Raw genomic sequence first — 25,532 nt, 5'->3', positions numbered from 1 at the left:
GGAGCCCATAGAGTGGATATGGAGGCCTAAGAGTCCATTATATAGTTTATGTATATATAATATCTGCAAGGGAAATGGTAAATACACCCTTAGCAAATAACATGATGAGTTTCCACCTTGATTATACACATAGAACGCCGATTTTTGTACAAAACTAGACATTATATCAATCAAACCCTTTATAAACCTGTCATATAGCTGTACGTTCTTGTGAGGGAGAAGTATGAGAATAACAAGCATGAAATGATAGTTATTTTCAGCAGATTTTTCAAGATGCAGACCCTGGATTTTGTTCTTTGAACATCTGAACTAAAGATACACATCACCAAAGTGTTACTGCAGTCCTCAAATATGACTGAAAGCCGCGCTGTTCCTAGCAACGCAACAAAGGACTTCTGCCGCAACAATACACCACTTTAAGCCCTGACAAATAACACATGTACAGTGTATCTGCTGCTCGTCTCTCCTGAGCGGATACAGTGCTCGGAAACTTTGGTGTTTTGGCGATTTCTGACCTCCAGCTGAGGATAAAGGCCAAAAGTCTTGGTGGCGCTTGGAGCGATAGAAAAGTAAAGTACAAAACGTGTCGACATTTCCTGCCCCGTGCTGCTTTACAGCAAACTGTAATTGAGCAAGAGCAGTGGAAGCTTTGTGTGTGTGTGTGTGTGTGTGTGTGTGTGTGTGTGTGTGTGTGTGTGTGTGTGTGTGTGTGTGTGTGTGTGTGTGTGTGTGTGTGTGTGTGTGTGTGTGTGTGTGTGTGTGTGTGTGTGTGTGTGTGTGTGTGTGTGTGTGTGTGTGTGTGTGTGTGTGTGTGTGTGTGTGTGTGTGTGGCATGCTTACATCCTGCTAGAGAAGATACAGTATGTCTTTTTTTCTGTATCTTCTCTAGCTTTGTTGAGCCGCTTGTGGCAGATGAGTGTGTGCAGCCGGCTTGTTTGTGTGTGTGTGTGTGTGTGCGCTAGTTGATTGGATTTTAGCACGCTGTTTACTCCGCGCCCTTGGTTGCCCCGCTCTCTGCCGAGGTCCACTGATTACCTCTGGGTTTAGAGTGAAAGGAGAGGGGAGATAAAGACAGTGAGAACATAACGGGAGGAGAGAAAGACTGGGCGAGTAAGGGGTCGAGCAAATACTCTCTGCTGTCCATATGGGCACACACACACACACACACACACACACTGTTGCTGCTACTGTCCAGCTGGGGCCATAACCCAAACAATAACATCAGTTTCCATTTGTTCCTCGCTACACCGTCAGAATATAAATTAACGGGAATTCGCTTTTAGATACTCTATTCATCCCAAATGATAGACTTACAGTATATGTATATGGGACAGTAGCAGAAACATGTATACATATAATAGTATATAAAAAAAGTTGTATTAATCCAAATTCTTTCAGAGGTCGTAAAGTAAATCGAATAAGAAGCACCTGGGTGTATAATAAGAAAATAGCTCCATGTTTGTTCTTCCTGGGGCCGCCCATACTAAGCGTCTGCGTCTTTGTTGTGCTGGAAATTGCTTTCCCTTTTTCTCCACAAACACTACATTTTCTGCTGTTATTTCCCAGTACATGTCCTGTCCCCCCCTACATGATAAGACACAACTGCATTGATCCCCGCGGAAGAATTAGGTCATTGCAGCAGAAAAAGTAAAAAAGATCCAGCGGGAAATACAGGCAGATGGCGCGGAAAATAAGCAATAAAACGGCAAGAATGTTCAAATGAAATCAATAAAGCAATTCAGTTTTATGTAGTCGCTTATGGGATGACACAGAGAAACAGTAGAGGTGCGGTATGGACTGTACAGAGAAACAGAATGGCGCCTTTTATGGATTCAATGCATTTTATTGATGTGTCTTTCGCTTTAAAGTCAGAGTGATAAGGAAAGATTTCCCAGCCTGCATTAAACTGACCCTGAAGCAAAATGTTACAAAATCAACATTTGTATGTTATTTTATTCCACATTATATTTAAAATATAAAACATTTATTCCACATTAACATTTTAATTTTTACATCAATTTACATTTTTCTGTTTCTTTAAATATTCTTATTTTATTTTTATTTGACATTTTAGTTCAAATGTTTCTGTTTATTTAAATACGTTTAATTAATTATTGTATTTTACCCTTAATTGGAAATGTAATTTGATTTTAATTTAATAATTATTGTTTGATATTTATTGTTTTGATGTTTAGTGGCACTGTCTTTCCATGTAAAGTCACAGAGTGATACGGAAGGATTTCCCAGCCTGCATCAAACTGACCCTGAAGCAAAATGTTCAAATTCATGCAAGAAATGAAAGTCTGGAGGAGGAAGGGGGGTGTTTTTATTACTGCAAATGTGTATAGGCATCTTCAAAGTAAAGGATCTGGGATCAGCTCCTGCGTTTTCCGGGTGGGTTTCTTACCTCTACTTTGAGACTTTAAAATGTTTGATTTACTGCAGCATTTCTGCTCCACTTCCCTCAAGAATCAAAACCAATTTCAGCTTTGTTCTTGACGTTGCTTCAGTGTGAGCGGGCGGGGGGGGGGGCTTTGCTGATGTTTGTGTATCTGTCACTGGAAAACAACAGTCTGCATTTCAGCTGCACCTGAGTTTCATCAGGACGGGGTCAAACACAGTTTACCATCACTACAAAGCTTTCGTCTCTCTAGCGAAGTTCTTTCCCCTCATCATCTGTCGTTGCATATATTGTGCATGCTGAACCACACCACCTGGAAACCTTGGCAGAGAATTATAGATATAAATTAACTTTAAAAATTCAATTGGATGCAGGACTGGCTTTAAGTATTAAATATTAAGCCAAGGACTGTCTGAATATCACATTTGAAGGTCTGCTTTTACTCGAAATGACCCAACATTGGGAGTATTTGCAGTGAAATGGAACAACTGGGTGCAGCTGTTTGAACGTGTGACTGGTCACACCTTGAAGGATGTTTACACTTCACTGGAAACAGAACTCATACCTGTGGAGAGGTGATACGACTGCATTGTTTCCCGTAAATCTCACTGTTGATTTCCCTCCCTGTCCTCCAGGACCAGCGCCTGAAGGAGATGGGCATGCAGACCCCCCCCTCCGCCTCCCCCAGCAGCCAGTCGATAGGCAGTGCCAACAACAACCACCACATCATACACACCCCGGAGCTATTCACGTCCACGCTCTCTGCCAACAGGTACACACACACACACACACACACACACACACACACACACACACACACACACACACACACACACACACACACACACACACACACACTAGTAATAAGAAAAAATATGAGAATTTGTTCTTCTATTACCTCATGTAGTTACAGGTTTCTTTGACTAATATAAATGCCTAGTGGACAAAAAAAATGACGAGTTGAATATCATTCAAACTAACTAGGATGATCATCATTTTATTTGACATTTCACTTAACATTTGTAGTTTATTTAAATATATTTATCGATTTTTATTGGACATTATACTTAAACATTTTATGTTGATTTAAATATTTTTATTTCATTTTTTATTTCACATTAAATTTAAATTGTGTTGTTTATTTAAATATTTTCCTTCCCTTTTATATTCTTTTTTAATTGGACATTTATTTACATGTATATTTCTTTAATATTTCTCCATTTTATTTCTTATAATTATTCAGATATATATTTATTGTACATTCTTTCTTGAACTTCTTATGTTTGTAGAAATATTTGAATCACATTTTTTAATTGATTTATCTTTTATTTATTTCCTTCTTAAAATGGAGAATCTGTCACAGAACACATTCCCCTTGGGATAAATAAAGTATTCTGATTCGGAAAAAAGAACTGACAAACACACCGGTCACAGTCAAATGTCTATACTGTTGAGATATTGAATCATGATCACAGATAAACAGAAACAGTAAATGAACTCTTGTTAATTGGACTGTATGTAAAGGAAACTACCACAGTAGAGACCCTCCAGATATCCTGCCGTTAACCCCGGCTGATTCCCGCTGTAACAGAATCACAACCAGACTATTTGTTCTTGATAATCGGTACAGAATTTATCCCCAACATGCCCACAGTTACAGGCTCTGGAGTTACTGCTCCCAACTGTTTTATTGCTCAGTGGAAGTTTTTACAGCCCTTTAGAGAGCGCGGATTAATCTCTATCTGTGACAAATGAACATTTTTAGTGGCGGCTTTTCCTATTTATGCTCAATTGATTAAATATTAATGCGCTCTCCTCCCTCTGTCTCTCCTTACCTCTCTTTTCTTTTCCTCTTTATCTCTCGCCGACCTATCCCCGTGATTTATATCACCTTTTTCTTTCCCTCGTTCATTCTCCTCTCCTTGCCACTTTTTCCCCAATCCTCCCATATGTTTCCCTCCCATCCTCCCTCTTTCTCCTCCCTCATTATCCCTCTTTCTCCCCTCTCTTCAGTGTGCCCAATCTGAACAGTGACCTGTTTGATCTTCAGCCGGCCTTCATCCCCGCTGTGCAGAGCAACCCTTCAATCTCCACTGCCAACAGTGCCTGGGGAGGTACGCTACCTACACAAACACACACACACCTGCATCACACATGAAGGCACAGACACACACACTAAGATCCATTTATGTCTTCGAGCATTTGGGGGATTTTTTCTCCCTCTGGCCGGCCATACATCACATCTCTGCCCGTCCATCTGTCGAGCCTTCGTTTGTCTTTTTATGTAAACCATCCATCCACCCGTCATCCTACCCTCCTTCCTTCAGAGACTAATGTTGCATGACCCAGCCGGTGTCTTGTGTAGAGACACAGATACGAAGCATTTCTGGTAAAACGAAACCTCCTCGTTTACTTTTTTGGGTCAGAAATGCTGAGCAACAACACAGACTTTCACATATTAGCTCTGCCTTCCTCCCAGTTATGGAAAAAGGTGACTTTTCAGCTGCAGAGTTAACTGTAGCGCAGAGATGCATCTGGAAGCAGTGTTGGAGTATTACCAGGCTTTATGACAGAGGATTAAACGGAAGCCATTTATAAAGAGTTTGGCCAGACTTCAGAGTCGGAGCTGCTTCTCCCCTCAGATATTTTCCCCTCACACTCTCTCTCTGACTCAGGAGCACAGATAACCATCCCATGTGCTTCTCTCAAAAACAACACGGAGGATACTTCAGTGTTTATAGCCCCGGGCTTTCACTGATGAAGTGTTCAGGCGGCCAGGAGAATAGAGACCGTGTTTGATTCAAGGCATAGTTTTTCATTCTGGGGGAATATACTTGGCTCTCTGGAAGAGAGTTAGGAGGGAAGGTTTATATGACGCTCGTGTGTAGCTACAACCGGTTAGCTTAGCTCATCACAAAGACATGTGGAAACAGCTAGCTTGGCTCCATTCAAAGCTAATATAATTCCCCTCATGTCTCCTAAATAAATGTTACATAAACCCCGTGTAACATAGGTTTCATGTTAGTCAGACAAACAAAATGTTATTTGTTTATTTATGAGTTTTTATTGTCAAGCAAATGGATTTTTTGATAGCCAGGCTAGCTGTTTCCAGTCGCTAAGCTAACCGTCTGAAGATGCTTGTTGCGTCACTTAAGTGGTTATCCTTCATACAATCAGCTTGAAAGTCTAAGGAAGTTACTGTGCCAGGTGAAGAAATCATTTGGTATTCAACCCGCTGTCAATGTAGCTTTCATATGAATGAAACAAATAGCATTAGCATGTTTTTATGAGCTATAGAGGCCCAGGGAGGAGGGCTTTTGTACAGAGCCCGTTGTCAGTCTTTGTGCTAAGCTAATCTGAAGATGCTACTTGGGTCACATAAGAAAATGGTTAAATCAGTGTCTCTCTGCCGTCGTTATCAAGTCTATATCATCACTCTGAATCGCTGCTATGTTTCCTGAAAGGTTAGTCATTGTTCTGTCAGTCTTGTGAATAGTGTGTATTTATTCTCGTTTCCTGGACGCCACAAATCCAACAGCTCTCTGAGGCTTCAACACCTAATCCCTAGCTGGGATGTGCTTGGAGACAAAAAAAAAACAACCAGGAGGTGCATCAGTGGTTTCTCTGCCGCACAGCTTAACTCTCCCCTCTGCAGAATCCCAAGTTACTAAGCAACAGTACGCTGAAGACTAGCGTCTATGTTGCTGATCTGATGGGATTAGTTTAGCGGCAGGTGGAGGAATCCTCTACCAGAGAACAACCATGATGCTAAATCACAATTTGGTGTTTCTATCTGGAGGTGCACTGTCCCTTTTGAACACCTAAACAGGGTTTTTAATTTATAACTGATTCCCTCAGGATTGGAGAACCAGCAGACCGCGGCAGCCATGACAGTAGATTTCGATGCCGTGTTTGGGAATAAGACGGCGCCCAGTAACAACGGCACACATCCTGCAGCCGGTAAAGACAGCTCTGACTGAAAACTAAAAAACCTCTCGCTGGCAGCGCAAGCGTAGCCTTAACCCTCTGACTAGCTTTGGCGAATTGTTGTTTCTGCCTCTGGGTGGGGGTTTGCAGCTTTTGCACATGGCCTGTTGTTTGACTTCTTGCATCTAGTCTCTAATACCGCAATACAAGTAACCCTAACTTTGCAAAATGGGATTCAAAACCCATAGATTAGGGATCAGTTGACTTTTGTTGGATTTTAAAAGCAATGTGAGAAGAAAAATGACTTAAATCTGGAGGACTTATCCATCATGTGGACTAAATATACTAAAAAGTTAAAACAATTAAGAATATTTGGCAGTATTTTAATTGGTTTGGCGGTGAATGACTCAGCTTTCCTGATCTTCACGACTGTTTCAATACAATGGATCCAATTTTAAACAGAGCAATCTAACAAGAGTCACATTTCAGAGACCCTCTAACTTTGAACTGCCAAGAAAAACACAGAAAAAGCAGAATAAACAATATTTCCAATTGTAAAAAGAACCAAACTGAGCTAAAACGTGTTAATTATGAGTGTTTTTTTCTTGATTCAGCAAAGGTTAACTGATCCCAGTCCTTTTTTTCCTAACTTATACCTCGATTGAATCTCAGGGTTCCTACACAGGTCTGCAATCCTACAAATATGAACATCAGAAGTCATTTCTACGTGATGAAACAACAGAAATCGCCCATAATTCTGCGGCATGCATCATCTAAACGCCAGCTGTAATCTTGATAAGTTTAGTTTGGAATAGAGCGTGTGTAGGAACCCTCTCTTTCCAGCTCCTCTGGCTGTTGTCTTCCTGTTATGGTAACCGCTCTCGACTGATGGCTCTTAAGTTTTGCCGTCTGAGAATCTGGCTCGGAGCCAGAGTCCCAGACTCCCCCCCCCCCCCCTCCTTATTGGCTCACTTTCTTTTAACCTCTCAGCAACTGACACAATCAATCTCTGTACCTCTTAACCCTTCGGGGTCCCGAGACGTTCCCACACTGCATTTCATCTTTTAAGGCGGTTATCGACAGCTTCAAAGCAGGCTCAGCTGAGAAGAGCGACTACCTGCACGGAGAGGTCGTTAAAAGGCTAGTTTCATCATAAAAAGTGCAGGATTAAATGTAAAAAGTTAAACAAAGCTGATGTATTTTAATTTATTTAAAGGACAGCCGAGCTTTCTCAATATTTTGTTAATAAATCCCATGAAAAGACCAGAACTGAGGGGTTGTTTTTGTAGTCTTTATATAGCCAATTCCTCAGTGTCTGTTAATGTTCCCAGTAAAAGCACAGCGCTACTGTTACCCAGGGAGACATGTTCCTTCTTCATGATGGTCATGGGCGCTGTAGTTTTTATTAATAGATGTAAAACCTTATACAACATCAGTGCTGCAGTGTGTTTTAATCAGTGACAAATAAACAGTGACTTACAGATCCTTCCAGACTGTTTGCCTTTAGTTTTGGTCTTTTAATGGGAGTTTTGGGCGATGACCGTTTAGAAAATTGCGAGATTTATTCTTTTAGATTCATCCAAAATCTTTCTTAATGGTAATTATTTAATTTAGGGTTACTTGAGAGTCCAAAGCTAGGTATTTAGACAGGAAATACTCAACTATCGTACCTTTAACGTCAATTTAAAAAAGAAAATTGACGGCCTAACTTATTCTATAGTGAGTTTTTCACCAAAATTAAGGAAACTGTTGAAAAAATACAATTAATTTTACATGTTTAAATTACAGTGGGCTGATATTTAACCCACACAGAGCCTGTTTATCATGATTTATTGAAAGAAACCAAGCAAATGAATGTACACTCGGACATAAACCACCCCTATAAAGCCAGAATGGAATGATCCCCACATGTTCCCGACTGTTTGCCTTTGGTTTTGATCTTTTAAAGGGAGTTTTAAAGGATGACGTTTTAGAAAATTGCCAGATTCATCCTTTTAGTTTCAGCAAAAAAGATTCTTACATGGTAATTATTTAATTTAGGGTTACTTGAGTGTCCAAAGCTAGGTATTCACACAGGAAATACTTATCTGATACTAAGCAGATTCAAATGTCGTACTTTAGCTGTCAATTTTTTCTTAAATATTGACAGCTAACTTATTCTATGGTGAGTTTTTTCACCAACATTAAGGAAACTGTTGAAAGAATGCAAGTTATTTTTACATTTTTAACTCACAGTATCATAAATAGGCTGATATTTATCATGATTTATTGGAAGAAACCAAACAAGTGAATGTTGATTCAGACATAAACCACCCCTATAAAGCCAGAATGGACTGATCCCCACATTTTCCCAATTCTTAGCCCCCAAAAATCTATCTACTTGGGCTAATTCCTATCGTTTTCACTGGTGTACAAAGCTATGAATATTACATTTACATCTATGTAATTGTAATTATTCACCACTACTTTATAAAACAATTTTCTGTCACTTAAGTTAATATCCAGGATCAAACTCAGTGTCGGTCTGTATCTTATCAGAGCGTGTTTTCTCACTGACGCTGGCCATTAATTAGCATTACTGGAAAGGTTCCAGATTTAATCAGCCAGCTGTTCCTCAAACTCATTTGTATAACTCAATCCTAACTGCGTTATCATACAGAGCGAGATTACGCAAGTCTTAAAGTCTAAATGGAGGCTTTTCATTACATCCCTGGTAGAAAAAGCTGGACTTTCTTCCTTGACTTATTACTGTCATCATTATTAGGAGTACGAGTTTCATTTGTACAGCTGCGTCAAACATTTGCCAGATAGAAAATGTTTCCATTCGCCCGTTTAAATAGTGCAGAATGTGTTGTTTGCTCTGGCGCCGCTCTATTGTTGTTTAACCCCGTGAAACTCTTCAGCTCAGAAGTAACAGTTGGAGGTTTGTTGGACAGACTAACTTCCTGCTAATAATAGAGCCTGTGTTGAAGCTGCCACTAACAATACACCATCTGGGAAACTGGCAGCACCTCTCAGATATCTCTGTCTGTGTGTGTGTGTGTGTGTGTGTGTGTGTGTGTACTGTACCACATGTTTATTCCCTTCATGCATTGTCTACATGTCTTTATGCGTCCACATGTGTCGTTCTACGTTGCCGTTTTGCTCCATCTGTCTGCTGCTGCTCGACTGTTTGGTTTTTCTTCGCACCCTCCCCCTCCTCCCACCTTCCTCCCCGCTCAGTTTATTTCATCTCTCCTTCTCTCTCTCTCTCTCTCTCTGTGTTTCTCCCTCATCGTCTCCCCATCACACTTCAGAAGGCAAGGATCACCCAGGCAACTCCTTTCCATCTGCTCTCCTTCTCCTTTGTCTACCTCCTCACCATATTAAACCTCTCCACTGCAGAGTCTGTGTTCTGTATCCAATTCCTGTTTGTCCACTGATATCTTACTGTATTTGTGTACAGAGGGTGTATTTGCTTTTAAAAGACGTCTCATGCTTTTTTGAGGGGTTTCCCTTCCTGTTATACATCTTTTAGTGCATGTAAATGGTCTGCAAAGGCTAAAATCCCAAAGTTGGACTCCTTTGTTTACTTCTTCACTCTCGATTCTATTGGCTAGCGCTCCAACACATTGTACGTGATAGGTTAAGGGGGCGGGACATCTCTAAGCAGATGACCAATCACAACAGAGCAACCAATCAGAGCAGACTGGGCTCTGGTTTCAGACAGAGGGTGAAAAGAGGGGCTGCAGCACAGGCAGTATGAGAAACATAAAGAGCTTTTTGAACATTAAAGCAGGGAGACATGTCCCAGGAGAGGCATTAAATTGAGTATAAGGCCCCTTTAAGTAATATTCATGTGTTGTGATGTGTTTTATAATGTTTCCTATATTTCGCGTAATTTCTATCTGTTTTCTGCCCTCTTTTTTGACAATCCCTGCAATTATATTAATTTCCGATGCAGTTTAGTTTGCGTTTCCAACTGAAAATTGCTGACGTTGTTTATTCTGTTTGAGCAAATTCATCTTTCTATTAAAGTATTGGCTGCATCTGCTATAATTCTCTATATCTCCCTAAAGCCTGCTTGTGTCTACCTTTCCAAAAAAACTATTCAATTTCAGGAATAGATTCTCGAGGAATATATCTGCTCAGAAAAAAATTGCAAACTCGCCTTGTTAGAACGGAAGCTTTGACAGGCGTAGGAACAGCGAAAACATGTTGTATAATCCATCACGGCTGCAGCCTGTGATCAAACTGAGAATACTCTTCTTCATATCCACCCTACACCAGGTGGCAGAAATTGTGCGTGGCATTGTGGGTCTTTTTGTATCTGTAAACCTGTTAGGAATGGCAGAAAATAGATGAATCCTGCATGTCAGGTATTCTGCAAAGAGCTTAAGATAATCCAACTAAATGGTAGTAAGTAACAGACTCCCGTGTTCCAGGATTGAACACTCAACATGGATTTACTTCCTCGCTTCCCTTTGATCTTAAACTCTATTGACTGTCAAATCCTCTGCTGAAACACCTAGGCTAACACTGATAGCATTATCCTCCGGTTCAATAAAGCGCTCAGTGCTTGTTTCATCCCCCTTCCTCCTCCTCCTCCTTTCTTCTTCCTCTTCTTCTTCTGTGATCTACTGAGAGAGCTTGTTTCTTTTCTTCCTCCCTTTTTATCTCCGCCTCTTTTCCGTTGGTTCAGTTAAACTCTGCCAAAGTGTTTTTTATCTTAACATGAAAATGGCGACAATGGGTGAGAAATAAGCCTTAAAAGATAGTTGTTCCTTCATTCCTCCTCTTAGTTTCTACTTCTTTTCTGTCTCCGTATGCTTCTCCCGCTCTCCCTCCCTTTCTCCCATCTGCTAAGCTAGCAGGAAAAGTGTTTTCTGAACCTCTTGTGTCAGCACCAGTGTCAGACCTGCACACCGCTTCCTAACTAAATATTATTCCTCCCTCTTTTTCTCCACAGTCAGTTGCCTCTCTTTCTATTTTCCTTTCTCCTCCTCCTCCTCCTCCTCTGAGACTTTCACATTGGTTTTTCTTCTGTTTGCATTTTGCACATTCTTGTACCTGACCTCATTTTATTTCTGCTCCTGGTCTCTATGCATTGATTCTTTGGGTGAAGGGAGGAAACAATAATGCAGTAACACATAAAATCCTTTCTACTACAACCCCTTTTCACACCTAACACACGCGTGTATAATAAACACACACAGTCACACCTCCAGGCTTCTACTAGCAGAGTAATACCGAGCCATTAGCTGGACGAATGTTGACACTGGGAGTTGTTCAGAGGCACACACACACACGCACACACGCAGGAAAGGACTTGCGACCACGAACACTCTTGTCTAATAAAACACAAACACATGCATGTTCAAAACAAATCACTGTAGGGATTCGGAGTGAGTACATGGCAGCTACAAACAGATAAATCCATCATCTAGAACAAGTGCTGCGAGCCACTGAGTCAGGGATTATGGGCTGGCTGCTGCACAAGAGTCTTGGTTCAGAATATCTGCATTAAACAGGAAGTAGGTAAATGCTAAAAATAGAGCAGGACAAATTCAATTAACAGCGAGGCTAGCAGAGAGATTTGATGGTTCGCATTAAGGAGGCACAGCTCAGCAATTTTCTCAGATCAAAAACCGTCCAGCACGGCTTCATTAAAGCGGTCGAAATGCGAGTGAAAAGTTTGGTAAATTAGGCAGAAAGTCGAGTCGGCTCTCATTAGATTTCATATTTATTGCCTTTTGAAATAAGTTCCTTCTGCTCTCAAACTTTCCTCATTTCCAGCTTTCCTTTTCCTCGTTCTTGCTGCAGTTTGATTAGTTTGATCGCACATGAAGCCCCGCCCCCTGCTCTTTTATCAAGAACAGGAAATGTGTAAATATGCAAGTCATAATAGCAATAGGTAATAGGTAGCATTTTCAAGGGAACTTTAAGCAAACATAGCGCTAACTTAGCCACGAGTAATTTGCCAAATCTAAAAGTGCTGGACAGAGGTGCTAACTGTACCTCACTATTTAATATACAGTAATGTATTGGTATTATATTTGGTATTTCCAGTCCTGTAGCCCCTCAAAATATTGTAGAATAGCTCAATGACTATGTTTGCTATTAAGCTAAGCTGCTAACATCAAGCAGAAACACACATTGTTATCTGTTCCTTACTTTTTTACAGTGTTTGAGTTTTTCGCCAAGGCCTTCCTGTCCGAGTTTGGATTAAACACATGTGGAATAGTCTGATATGTTTGCTCCTTACTGCTTCTCTATGCGCCTGTGTGCTGTACTAACATCTACTCTCTCTCTCTGTGGTGCTTTACCAGGCTCTCTTATCAGCAATGCACTTTTCAAAAGTGATTTACTCGCACTTATAAGTTCATTTCTCCTCCAGGTTTCGATGCTCTGGGCGACCTGTTGAAGCCTACGATGCCCACACATAACGCACCTCTTCCTCCTCCTCAAATGGCCATCCATCATGGAGGGAAGCTGCTAGCCAATGACCTCGACTCCTCTCTGGCCAACCTCGTGGGCAGTGAGTGTCGAGATGCATGCACACTAGTAGCACGCGGGGGGGAGGGGGGGGGACTTGAGTATTTTATTTGTTGAACATTTATGTAATCCAACTCTTGAAATGCCTGTCCTTGAGTGCGTGCATACACACCTTTTCAGCATATTTCTTATGAAATCGCTCCTATTAAATGTTATAAAGACACTTTCAATACTTTTCTCTCTTACATTACAACATTTTCTTTTAAAAAACAAACCATTACGTTAATCAGAACGTCTCTTTCTGAAGAAGTTCACACATCTGAGTGTTACAAACTAATGAAAAGAAGATGTTTCATAAGAAAATGATGTATAATTGGAGGGCGAATAGATTTTAAAGCAGAAATACTGATCTTATATTTTCTCTTTTTCAACTATCTCTGTGTTTCTGCTCCCCCCTCCCTCAGATCTGCAGTTCGGTGGGACCCCAGCCAAGAAGTAAGTATCTCTGCTGTGATGTTACCTCTGGATGTTGTGCTGTGGTCTAGAGGATTTATCTCCTGACAAAACAAATCGTCCTCTCTGTTATACTTAAAGCTGCGGTCGACAGCTATAGTCTGCCAACATGCAACTTGTGCTACTAAACGTCCAAATCTAATTTATTATGAAGTATCCAGTTGCATTTAACTGATTAAGTTTGTGACAAAGTGCTTCTTCAGACTGCTAAATGTAACACACCGCTGCACACAGATACACATTCACATTCATGTTTGTCTTTAAAATTCACAATGCGCCTCAAAAATAAAAGAAAGAAGAATCTCTAAGTAAATCGAGCAAAAACCATTGCATTTTTGATCTTCCGAGACGTGATTTTGCTGCTCTGAATGCGCCTCAGGTTGCAGAACAGAAAGATCCTGACGCCGTGTTTGTTTTGTTGCGCTGCTCGTCCCTCTACAGGCCAGAGATGCAGTGGAACCAGCCGGGGGAGAAGAAGCTGACCGGGGGACACAACTGGCACAATAAGACCATGTCGACCACACAGTGGGGTCCGGGGCCCATGGCTCCACAGCCCATGCCTGTACAACACGTGGTAAGGGGACGGAAACACACACAGAGTTTTGGGATCTGAGAGTTTGCATGAAATTGATCCATCAAGGTGTCAGAAAGTCCTGCAAAACATCAGATTTGGATGAGGTTTGAGTCCCCATTACTGTCAGTGATAATGGCGTTAAACCTAACATGGTAACTGCAAAAATCTGGTATGAACAGCTACATTCTGGACAATGCAGGTCCAAAAACAGGAGCAGTTAGACTATCTTCCAGAACATAAGCCAGAAAGAAAATGAAGGCAAACAAACATGCTGTCCTCCTGGTGCATTTTGACACACGTTTGCTGAGCAGTGAAGAATCATTGGTATTAATTCCCTACAAATAACAGATAATCCGTGTTCTTCTGGTTGTTTACAGTCGAATCTGATGTCTAAATGCTCATGTTTCTTGTTCTTCATTTTCCAAGTTCCCATTAATGATGCTCACAACTATAAAAGATGATTGAGTTATCCTTAAAAAAAGATCCATTTAGAGGTCTGTGGGTCCTGGAAATGCCTTAGCTAGCTAGGATCTGTCAATGGTAACATGTCCTTACGCAACATCTAACCTAACTTAACAAACACCACATGTCCTCAAAAACAGAACGTGCTGTTCATTAGTTTAAATATTTAGTTTGAATGTTGAATAACTCACGAGAAGTGTTGCCTGTTTCTCAATCCATCTCGCAGACACCTCGCTATTAAAAGACCAGGTCCAAAGTTTGTGTGTGTGTGTGTGTGTGTGTGTGTGTGTGTGTGTGTGTGTGTTGATCTTGGCAGCCCCTGATTGTCCTCCTGATCTCTGGACAGCACTTTTGGCTGACGAGGACAAACTGTCACTAACCCTCCGCTTCCTCTCTTCCTCTCTTTTGCTTTTTTTGACTTCTCTCCCACTCTCTCTCTCTCTCTCTCTCTCTCTCTCTCTCTCCTGTTGGTCCTTTCTCTTCTCTCTCTCCCCCCTTCACCCCTGCTGTCACCGCCTCTCCTCTCTCCTTCCTGTCCCACTCGTCCTCTTCGTGCATTTCTTCCTTTTGTTTTTGCACCGTCATGCACTCGTCTTCCTTCCCGTCTTCGCTCGGTTCATCGTTTCGCGGTGTCATCTGTTCCTCCTGTTTTTCGACACACTACCTTTGACATCTGGCCGTCCGTATTCTGACCTCTCATACTTTTGTTGGTCGTGCATCTTTCCTACTCTTTCCTTATCCCTTTCTTTTTACCCTCATTGTTCTCTCTCGTGTCACGTCTTCTCCTTATTCCTTTTCTTTCACATTTCGTCATTCCTCATACCTTTTAACGCCTCCCTCTTTCATCATCTCCTCATTTTCTTCTCTTCCTCTCCTTCTGTCTACCTTTCTCTCTCCGTCTTTTGTCTCCTTTTCCTTGTTGCGTCCCGCTGCAGAATGGAATGTTCTATACTAGTTATGTAAGTACTTATCCCTGTTCAGTAAGTCTAAATTGCCTCTATATGACTCATGTAATGTGCTTTTAATCTCCCTCTTGCTGTCTTTCTGTCTCCTTTTCTTTTTCTGAGACAATTTTCTTCATTAAAGTCCATTTTGTTCTTGCCAAGTCTCCTCTAATAACCCGTGCTAAAGGCTAACGGCGCTAGTTATGCAAGCATTAAGCAAACCGTGAGATAACAGGAAGTCAGACAAGGTGCTTCTTTCTACTTAATCTTTGAAATGCTGCTGATTTATTTTTCTTATTGTCAACAAATTCCCTTTGAATGAGAAAAATAACAAGGACTTTTAGTAATAAAATACTGCCTGTGGATTTAAAACCTTTTAAATGTGTTCTTTGTTTTCTCTTTTATTCCTCCGTGCTATCAACCTTCATATTTGTTCAAAAACTATAAAAAAAAACATCAGGGACTATTGCAATAAACATGCACTGCAGTTTATTTTCAGTCGACTAGAAACACGGCGTAAATACGGACCAGAGCAGCATGGAAACAAGTCACAGTAGAGGCACCAAATACAAATATCAACCACAAAAATGAGCACAACAGGGCCTCTTTAAAGGAGCTGCTCATTATTGTCCCTGAAAAAGCTTTTTTTTGTCAATATACGCATCTTTCAAACCACGAAACATGACCTCCATGAGCCCAGACATGATTTATAAGTCACGTGGCAGTGATATATAACACCTCACAGGTAGCACAGCAGCGGATAAATCAAGTATCATGCATGATGAGTGAAACTTCCACACCTGAGACTCCCCCGCTAAAGCCGGCCCTCGCTTCAGATTGCATGCAGAAATCCTGCAAAGCCCTCCTCCCTTCTTTACCTTCACTTAAACATGCGGGTCGTGTGAGGTCAGAGGAAGCTTAGCAAGAAGAGAGCTGCCTTTTTTAAAGAAGGAGACGGCAAAAGTTCAGCTCTGGAAGTCAGGATTAAAGATGTAGAAAGGACAGATTTTAATGAAAACACTGGTGAAGGGAGACGCAGGGTGAGCATTAGAAGACGGATGCAGACCAACACGTGAATGTAAAGCGTGAAAGCTGGGCGAGGAGACAGATGGACAAACATAGAGGAGGAGTAGCGGTGCATAAACAGCGTCTCACCTGCTCCGTTTCTCCCTCTTCTTGTCATGCTTTAAAAATAAAGTGATGCCCCTCTGTCATTTTTCACTAGAAAGACAGCCCAGTCAGACTCGGAGACAGATGGTTTGCTAAATAAATCATGCTTCAGGTGCACATGAAAGTACAGCCAGGTATTTCTTTCATCGCGGCTTCAAAAAACGAGCCGCTCAGTGAGGAATCTGACGGGTAAAAGCCAAGTCTTTCGGCTCTGATTGGATCGGGTTGATCAATGGTTATGATCAGCTGCTCCCTGGAGGCAGGAATTAAAAGGCAGCGCCCGATCGATCACATTGATTCCCTGCTGAGATCAGCTCACTGTTCACCTGACCCGACCACAGGCCTCTTGATTCATCGCTTTGAGCAAGATACCACTTCCTGTCCTCCCTTTTCTTTAAACTTTGGCTTTCAAAATGTGTTAATTATGGCCTTACACTCAAAACCTGTCCTAAATGAGGTAACAATATGCTTTAAATACATCCCAGCTTCATTTCAATATCACTTTAAGCACCAGAATCTAAACAGACTGTACATATAGACACTCAAAAAGACCTAGAGGCAGAGACATCAGAAAAGATGCTGAGTTAAGCGAATTCTCAGTGGCAATAAAAGTCAATAACTCAGTCGAATGTGAACAAACAGACATGATGTTACGGCTGAAACCGTTTAGAGGGAATACAAAGATGTAGCTCTAGCATCAAAGTAAACCACCGCCAGTCATCTGTGCATTAAAGAACACATAGCAACATGCTAATTGGCTCATTTGGCCCGCTTTCAATGGCTCCAATATGAAAAATAAGTAGCAGGAAGGCTGGGTTTACCTCTTCTGCTTTGGATCGACCACACAGATGTTTTTATTCGAGGCGACGAACCTCAATTAACAGGCACTAAACAAATGATTGATGCCTGTAATCAAATCAATTCCTTTGTCCTTTTAAATGGGCGTTAAAGAAAAGGTGTTGGTGCTTGGAAACACTTCACTGACGCGCTCATCTTTATGTTTAATAATATGCGTTAAAGCTGGTGCCATTATGCAGCATCTGATCGTGTGACGTAGTTTGAGATTGGCCTTTTTATGAAGAGTTTTGCACATTGAAAACTAAAACACTGATTTTATACAGGCGTTTTTTAAAGATCAAGCAGCGTGAAAAGCTACTTATTGTTATTGCCATTGCAGAAGTAGCAATTAAAGGGTAACACTAGTGCAGGTTTGATTATTCCACGTAAAAAATACACTTTTATTACATTTGATTTATGCAATTCAACATATTAGGTAAGACTGCGTAGTAATATATGGTTTCACATGGATAATTCATGCCTGTTGTAGATATTCCATCCATTTCTGTGCACTGTTCCAGCCCCTCAGCTGTGGCAGAGTGGGAGTGCTTCTAATACCTCCGCAATGATTGAGGCGTCATAAAGCCGCGTTAAAGGAAACATGCCTCAGTTGTCTCATTTACTGTGATGGATTGGGTTTGTGAAGGCAGCGGCGTGTTTCTGCAAGCTGTTTTTTTTTAATGGCTTTCCCTGAAAACAGTGGGAGCCCGCCACTTCCGGGGTGAGCGGGACGACCTGACTGCAGCGAACCCTGCACACTTACATATGGCAGGGGGGGCGGAAATCACGCTGGTGTTATCCTGAATGCTTGCAGGTAAACCCAAATCCAGCTCAAATCCTTATTTGCTATATTTTAAAGAAGCTGTCAGCCTGAAATCCCCTCAGGCGATACAAATCTCATCTCACATCTGTTAATATTAATACTCCGGTACGTGTGATGGATTGTCGCGCCCTGCCTCTGCATCCCCGCTTCCATAAACTGATTTTCCTCCCGTGCATTCACCCCTCCGTAATGCACCTTCCAAACCCTCGCGCCGTATGAATTGCCAATTTGTGGAGCAGAAATCGGCAGCTTTTGTTCGAAGGGAGGATGTGCGTGGGTTGTAAAAACGACGGCTTCAGATTTCACGTTGAATTTGAGGCCCATTCAGCCGGAGTGGATTTGATTGGTGGAGTGATGAGGGCCAGGCTAAACGCTGTCCTATTGAGCCACCCCCCCCCACCCCCTTTTTTTTTAAAGCAGCTGTAATGATTGCTCCCAGTGGGATCCCTCCAAGTGCCTCGGCTGCACGCTGCGTTGTTGCGCTCCTGATGTGCACACTTTATAGGCGTTGAACGTCTTCTCCTCGCATTGTTTTTAAGCCTTTTGTACCATGGTAGTTTTCCAAAATTGCAGGCCAACAATATGTGACCCAGGTGTGATTTTTCCACCTGCTTTTTAAGTTGACTTTGTTTCTGCTTTTCCTACAGGCTCCAGCCCCCATGGCTTTTCCCATGACCACACCGCAAGTGCCTGTGTATGGAATGGTACGTGCATGGGTGCATAAACAATAGAACACTTTCATACATGCAGAAAATGCTTACAACAAATGTCCTTCTTTTAACCTTCTTTTACCATCATTTCATCTGGAAAATGTCAGAAAAAAGCAACAAAATAAAGTTCTGAAAGCTAAATATGACAACTTAAGATACCTTTCGGTCCAGAGTTTTAAATCTGAGAAAAAGGAGAGACCATCCTCACATTTTAGAAAACCAAAACAGCTATTATTCTGCGATTTTACTTCCTAAACTATTCAGTTAATTCAGTACGATTCCTCGCTTTTCATCAGTTTACCAAGTATTGGCTTTATCTCTGGTTCAGATCATATTGAATATCCCAAAGTAGCTGCTCAACTGGACAATTTCCATTTGCTTATTTATAGTTTTCCTTGCATCATTGCTCTCTCTCGCATCCTCTGATCTTCATTTTTGTGTCTCCCGTCCTTCCCTCTCTGCAGGTCCCTCCCCAGATGGGTCAGATGGGCGGGGTACAAGTGATGGCTCCTCAGCCGATGATGTACAACCAGCCGGTCCTCAGACCCACAAACCCCTTTGCACCCATGCCCGGAGCCCAGGTCAGCTATCCTGTACTCGTGCATTCATACACACAAAACGACTCGTTTGCAACCGAAAAGGTATTTAATAAAGGCAGGAAACGCAGCATGTTTTCTAAGTAATGTGATGAATAAATTGTTGCATTCCTTATCAGGTCACATGCAATAAGATGACTTTAGATGACCTTTTTTATTTGTTATTAATGCAATGTGACAGATAATGTGCAGACAAAAGTGATTGTATGACGCACTATAGCTGATGTCATTTAATATATTATTATTGGTAGCATTTGGTATAGATTTGTTGATGTTAATTGGAAAATTAAGTGTTAAAATGTTGTATAGGTGCATGTGTAAAAGTTATTTAATATGAAAAGTTATCCCAGATGTAAGCTTAGATAGATAGGTAGATATTTATATATTGTTTAGTGTGTTTTAAAGCTATTTATTGACCTGTTTTAGTGCATTTAAACCCTTGCTTTCCACGCTGTGTGCTAAACTCATTTTTCAATGCATGTGTAAAGTGACCTAAATAAGCAGTTTCTCTATTTATTGATATTACTTCTCTCTCTCCCCGCCCCCCCCCCCTCCAGATGCAGTTTATGTAATCCAGTCAGGGGGGAAGCAGAGTGCCAAAAAGCGACAAACAAACAGCAGAAGAAAACACACGAGGAAAACGATCCGATGGACGGGGGAACGATGGGAACGAGCTCAAAACGACTAAGAGACAGACAGACAACAAATAAGAAAACGAGGAGGGGAACACCAGCGATGGAGGGATGTGTCGGGGAGGGGGGTGTCATCCTGGCTGGTCATCCTGGCTGGTCATTGTCTGAAACAACTTCTTGAATGTGCGTGTGTGTGTGTGTGTGGCTTCTTTCTGTCTATTTTGTGTTTTTAAAATCATATCGATGGAGTGATTGCTTCAGGAGAGGGAACAGGGATGAGAGAGATAGATGTGAAGGAAGATGGCGGCGTAGAGAAGAGGGTCATCCTACCTCTGAGAGAGTCAGGATTAGCTTTATTTCATACTGGTGCTATTCGGTCCTTTCTGGGTTACTGTCCGCCTGCAACGGCAACCTGGGAGCACTTAAGGGAGGACATGTGTGTGTGTGTGTGTGTGTGTGTGTGTGTGTGTGTGTGTGCAGTTGTTTCAGACAATGCCTTCACAACGGCCTCCTCTCCATCGCCTTTGTTCGCTGTCTGTATCCACGACGGTCCAATCAGCGGCGGATTTTAGACGCAAATCTTCTCCCGTGATTTCCGCTCTGTTGGGGAATATCTTTGTATTTTTCTTCTGCAGCCTCTCCTGAATGTTATCGGGGCTTGTACAGCAATTTGTCGAACCATTTGTTAATAGTAGTCGGAGCGTTTGTTGTTATGGGTTGTTAAGCTTAGGTCTTTGTTACTCATACGGCATTGTTTGTCTCCTCCTGAAACCACAGATACACACAGAGCGACCGGGATTAGCGGTGATAACACGTTAGCTGAGCCGTCTAAATTATCTGGGAACCAAAACTCTTAAAGCCTGGCCACGCAAGAGTGATGCAGCAAAAATTCATCCCTGCTTTACTGAGAAATGTGTGGATTTATAAGCACGGTGGAGTGGTAAATCCTAACAGGACTACTTTAGCTGGCAGGCTAACTGCTAACACCTTAGCCTGCCTGCTACGTGCTAGCGCTAGCAAGCACAATTACTCTCTGTGCTTCAGTCTATCAACTCAACTCGTTTGTATGTTATTTTACCTATTTAATAAAATAAAAAGTTATTAAAGAGGGGAAACAAATCTCTCAAATTGTCAGTTAGCGTAATTGCTAACAAAACACACATGACTTGACATATTTTGGTCTACAAATCATTCCTCTTTCCAGAAGAGAAGGAAACAGTGTTACACTTTTATCTTGACACACTTTTGGCTCCCGTAACGCTCAGTAAAAAGTCAAATAAAACACATTTGATTGTATTTTTTACTCTAAAGCAACTGCACATTTTTTATTAGCATCGTTAGCTGCCGGTTAGCACACCTGGTTGATCCGTGTGTATCTGTCATGTCCTCATCACCTGACCAACAAGATTTCAGACTTCAGAGGCTTCTAAAATAAGCTTTTTCATTCGCTACACCTTATTATGTTCCAATTCTTGATGATAGCAGCACTGAGTGAGGGATTCATTTGATTGAATCGAGTTCAAATTGCACTGAATCAAAGTGAGCGGCTTTTAAGTGCAACTCCGTCTGCACCGAGAGCCGAAACAACACTGAACTTTTGGCATCACCCTCGCTCAAATCTAACCATTGTTCGGCCGAAGCAACCGTCACCACGAGTTCCACTGTTGGTCTTTATAATGCATTGTTTGTGCGTGTTTGTTTTCCATTGAGGGCTATTTCTGAGGGTCTAATTGTGTCAGATTTTCGAGCCAAATTTGAGCCAGCGAGTTTGACACAAAATGTGCTTTCTTTTTGTTTTTGTAAAATCAAAGTTTTGTTGCAAAAATGTTGCACTGAAGTGACTAACCTGCCGCGGGAGGAGCTGTCCCAAGACCCTCCTGGTGTGTGAGAGAAAGCTGAGAAAGAGATTTGAAGTTTGTAGAAAATCGTTTGAGGTTTTACAATAACACGTGTGTTCTAATCTACCGGCCACTTTTGGCGGGTAAACAAAAAGTTGTTTTTTCCTGCCATTCTAAACTTGAAACTTTTTGTAGTCCCATCCCGATCCATCCAGCGTCCAGCATCCCAGTGATAGTTCCTCATCTTCACAGCTTCAGTCTCTCAACTCTTGTCTAGTTGCTCTATCTCTAGAATGCTTCTTTGGCCTGCTCCGTCACTGTTTGCTATGTGTAGATATGTAAAAAAGAAAGTAATAATAACCACTTCCTGTCTAGATTGTCCGCTCCCTCCCATCACTGTTGGATAGATATTGCTCTTAGACGCTTCTTGTCGCAGTCTTGTGTTAGCTTAGCCTCTCATAGTATCCTCCTCCCTCCGCCCTAGTATCTATAGCTCTAGTATCTCTCTTGGTGTCTCTTGTCTTTTAGCTGTAGACCTTTCGGAGGCTCTCAGGCTTTGTGGTTCGCTTTGAGTGGCGCTATTCTTCTCCTCGCTGTTAGCATCGCTCCGGTGTCTGGTTAAGATAAGGTCCTCATCTTTCTTTGTTTTTATATATCGACAACATTGACCATCTTCGCCTCTCGTTATGATGTCAGCAGCCTACAAACTGTCTCTGATTGGACTGTTGAACGCGAGCAGCCAATCGGATTCTTGCATATCCAGGTTTTTAGCGACGAAAGTTGGAGACTTTGTTGGATTTCGGGAAAGACCTAAAGCCAGTCGGATTGGAAATGGGAAACACTCAATGCTTTCATTTTGATTTAAGCAGCGGTTTTATACTTTGTCTGTTTAACTAGCCACTTTTAAAGGTTTGGCAAGAGTAAAAGGAAATCACCCGGGAAGTAAAAGACAAAACAGATTTTAAAAAGTTGCACTTTCTGGCGTTTATCAACCAGAATCTCGGGTGTCCTAAGCAGTTATAAGGCTAATTGGCTTCCAAGTTGGACTCTCATTAAACAATTATCTTAATCGATGTTAGCACTAAAGATGAGCTCTAATCACGGCTCTTCATTTTCAGGGACATTTGGGAGTTGGCACTTGAGAAAGAGAAGCTGTTAGCGGCCGTGTGGCTCTGATCCAGAATCAGATCATCACCGCCCTGGATCTTAGAGACAATAATTCATATCGGGTCGGTCGACTCCTGATGTATTCTAATTTCCTTCTCAGAGTTTGGGTTGCTGTGAAGGACAGTGAATTCAGTGCCGGGGAAATACCCGACTCAAATTCGTTTGACTCTTTGACCTTTTCAATCCAAATCTGCTTTTGGGGTTCTTATCTCCTTTCTGTTTTCTAAACGTCTGCATGGTAAAGTCCAGCCTGTTCCGATGAGATTTGTCTGTTTGTCTCGAGTGGTTTTCGAAGTGTTCGTCGGCTACAGAGCGTGGAGACGACTGTGGTTTCTGAGTCTCGTAAATGGTACTGGCTGGTCTCCTTAGGGTCTATGTAAGTGCCAGTAATCATCACGGATTTATAACATAGTTAATAAGGTTCAGTATTTATCAAGGGAGGGGTTTTGGCCGAGCATGCGGGCTCGTTTTTCGGCCTCTCCCTCCCTTTTAAAATCCAGACTTTCTCACAGTTACAGTTTCCCAGGACAACCACTGTTTCTTTTTTGATGTCAACCTGGTCCGTTTGGGATCGTGGTTCCTCTCTAAAAGCTGCTACCACCTCTCTGCATTGTTGTAGCATGAATCAAGGTGGGGAAGGAAACACGGATGATGTCATAGTAAAACGTCCGCTCTCCGCTCTTAAGGCCAAGTGTATCAAACATTCGGAGAGCAGCGAGCCATTTCTGGGGAGTGCATGGTTGTGTCGATGTTCGTTGTCCTTTTTCTGAAAAAGCATGACAGTGATGGTGATGATGAAGATAAATTCCCTCCTCTTATTGTCCCCGTGTTAAATGGTTCTTGTCAAGCGCCCCAGGAACAAGGCGACGGGGCGATTATTGATCAAAATTTCTTGACTAGTTTGTTTGCCGTCCACGACAGGGACTGAATCCTGACCGATGTTCGTTCGGTCGCTAAACGAGCCACTGTAGCAAAAAAAACGGAGCGCCAAACTTTTTTGTGTTACTTCTCCCAAAGATGTCACACTTGTTACTCGCAGCACAGACTTCGGGTTCTCGACGTGGCGCCCTCTAGTGGTCGCCTAATGCGTTGCAACCAACAAAAAAAAACCCTGAACCGAAACAAAGAGAGAGGCTGTTTAACAGATGCATTTTTGTCCGTGAGTCGGTGTGTTGAATCAAAGATCTCTTCTTGTGCACGTTCTGTTTTTTCTACATCTGTGTTTTTTGGTAAGAAACCCTCGGATTGCTGCCTCACTATTCTGTATATAAAGAAACACACACACATACACACACACAACACAGAGCTTAAACACATACTCTCATAATCTGCAAAACTGCATTATTTTTTAATTTACTCTTTATTTTTTTGGAAAGATATTAGCATTATTACAGCAGTATATAGGTATGATTACTCCTCAGAGGGGACGGGCTCAACAGACAGACGATGCAGGTTTTCAGGATCAGCCATGAATTCTCAATGATGCCAAATGAGTACAACTTTTAATCTGTCTCCCTCGCTTCTCTGTCTCCCCCCCCTCCCCGATCCCCCACCCCCACCCCCCATCTCTTTGTACATTTTTTCTATTTATTTAAAGCAGAATTATATGGATTGTATCAAGCATGGAAAGGCAAACAAATGTTACAGTTGACACAAAAAAAAAATCACAGGCTTTTATTTTACAGCAGTATATTTGTTTATTCTAGGGATCTGTTTTCTCTCTTTTTTTTGGAAGAAATAAAAAGTCATTTTCCATTCCTGAACGACTCGTCTGGTTTCTTATTTTAATTTATATTTTTACATTTACACAGACTCAAACATTTAATATCTCATTTAAAGCTCAGGGGATAAAAATGTAAGCCTCGAGGTGTCAAAAAACATCGCCAGAGGCCTCAATATGCAGTTTGTTAGTTTTATATTTTACTACTAAATTAGTTCTGAATTATTATTTTAGGGTTGAAAAATTCCTCAAATTCATTCAAACCTGTCTGCAAAAAGCATTATTTTCTCTTAGCTTATATGCAGCTCCAGGTGGGTCAAATGCCTTGCTCAAGGGCATAGTGAAGGTACTAATCAAAGGAGGAGAACAGGTTTTTAATTCAATTTTTATGTAGTTTTGCTGCCAAACTAGATCTCAAATCAACGGATTTAGACACAAGACAGACAAAACTTTATTAACTAAAGAGGTGAACTCATTTTATGACACATTTTATGACACATTTATTGACGTTTGCTGTTTAAAACGATTACAATAAACCTGTTTCGATGCCCAAAACACACAAATATATTATGTTTTAGTTCAAAAAAGCCCAGATAAAATATATGCAGTAGTTTTATAATATTATATATGAAGGGTTTTTAAGATTAGTCACTGGTTAATAACAGTGCTTTGTTAATGAAAGTTGATTTATTCCCATTAAGTGAGCAGCTGTTGAACAGAAGGAGTATTAATAGCTGTAGGTCA

The 25,532-nt window shown here is 41.5% G+C and overlaps 1 protein-coding gene across 8 annotated transcripts in view; it reads left to right on the top strand.

The window, feature by feature from the left end:
* si:ch211-200p22.4 (phosphatidylinositol-binding clathrin assembly protein) overlaps positions 1 to 24,831 on the top strand; it is a 68,824-nt gene extending 43,993 nt beyond the window's left edge. For 2 of the 8 annotated variants that reach the window (XM_063900366.1, XM_063900364.1), the window contains 9 exons: positions 3,037 to 3,173; positions 4,415 to 4,515; positions 6,260 to 6,361; positions 12,705 to 12,845; positions 13,267 to 13,297; positions 13,757 to 13,889; positions 18,773 to 18,829; positions 19,300 to 19,476; positions 19,989 to 24,831. In XM_063900366.1, the coding sequence (XP_063756436.1) occupies positions 3,037 to 3,173; positions 4,415 to 4,515; positions 6,260 to 6,361; positions 12,705 to 12,845; positions 13,267 to 13,297; positions 13,757 to 13,889; positions 18,773 to 18,829; positions 19,300 to 19,476; positions 19,989 to 20,003 (894 nt within the window). In that variant the 3' untranslated portion in view covers positions 20,004 to 24,831. Of the gene's footprint in view, positions 1 to 3,036; positions 3,174 to 4,414; positions 4,516 to 6,259; positions 6,362 to 12,704; positions 12,846 to 13,266; positions 13,298 to 13,741; positions 13,890 to 18,772; positions 18,830 to 19,299; positions 19,477 to 19,988 lie in introns of all 8 variants that reach the window. The other 6 variants (XM_063900365.1, XM_063900363.1, XM_063900370.1 and 3 more) reach the window with 4 other exon arrangements.
* The last annotated feature ends 701 nt before the right edge of the window (positions 24,832 to 25,532 follow it).

The sequence above is a fragment of the Eleginops maclovinus genome, chromosome 14, assembly GCF_036324505.1.
Source record: "Eleginops maclovinus isolate JMC-PN-2008 ecotype Puerto Natales chromosome 14, JC_Emac_rtc_rv5, whole genome shotgun sequence".
NCBI lineage: Eukaryota > Metazoa > Chordata > Actinopteri > Perciformes > Eleginopidae > Eleginops > Eleginops maclovinus.
The sequence above is the reverse complement of the archived record's forward strand: the minus strand, read 5'-3'. Positions and strand labels throughout refer to the sequence as shown.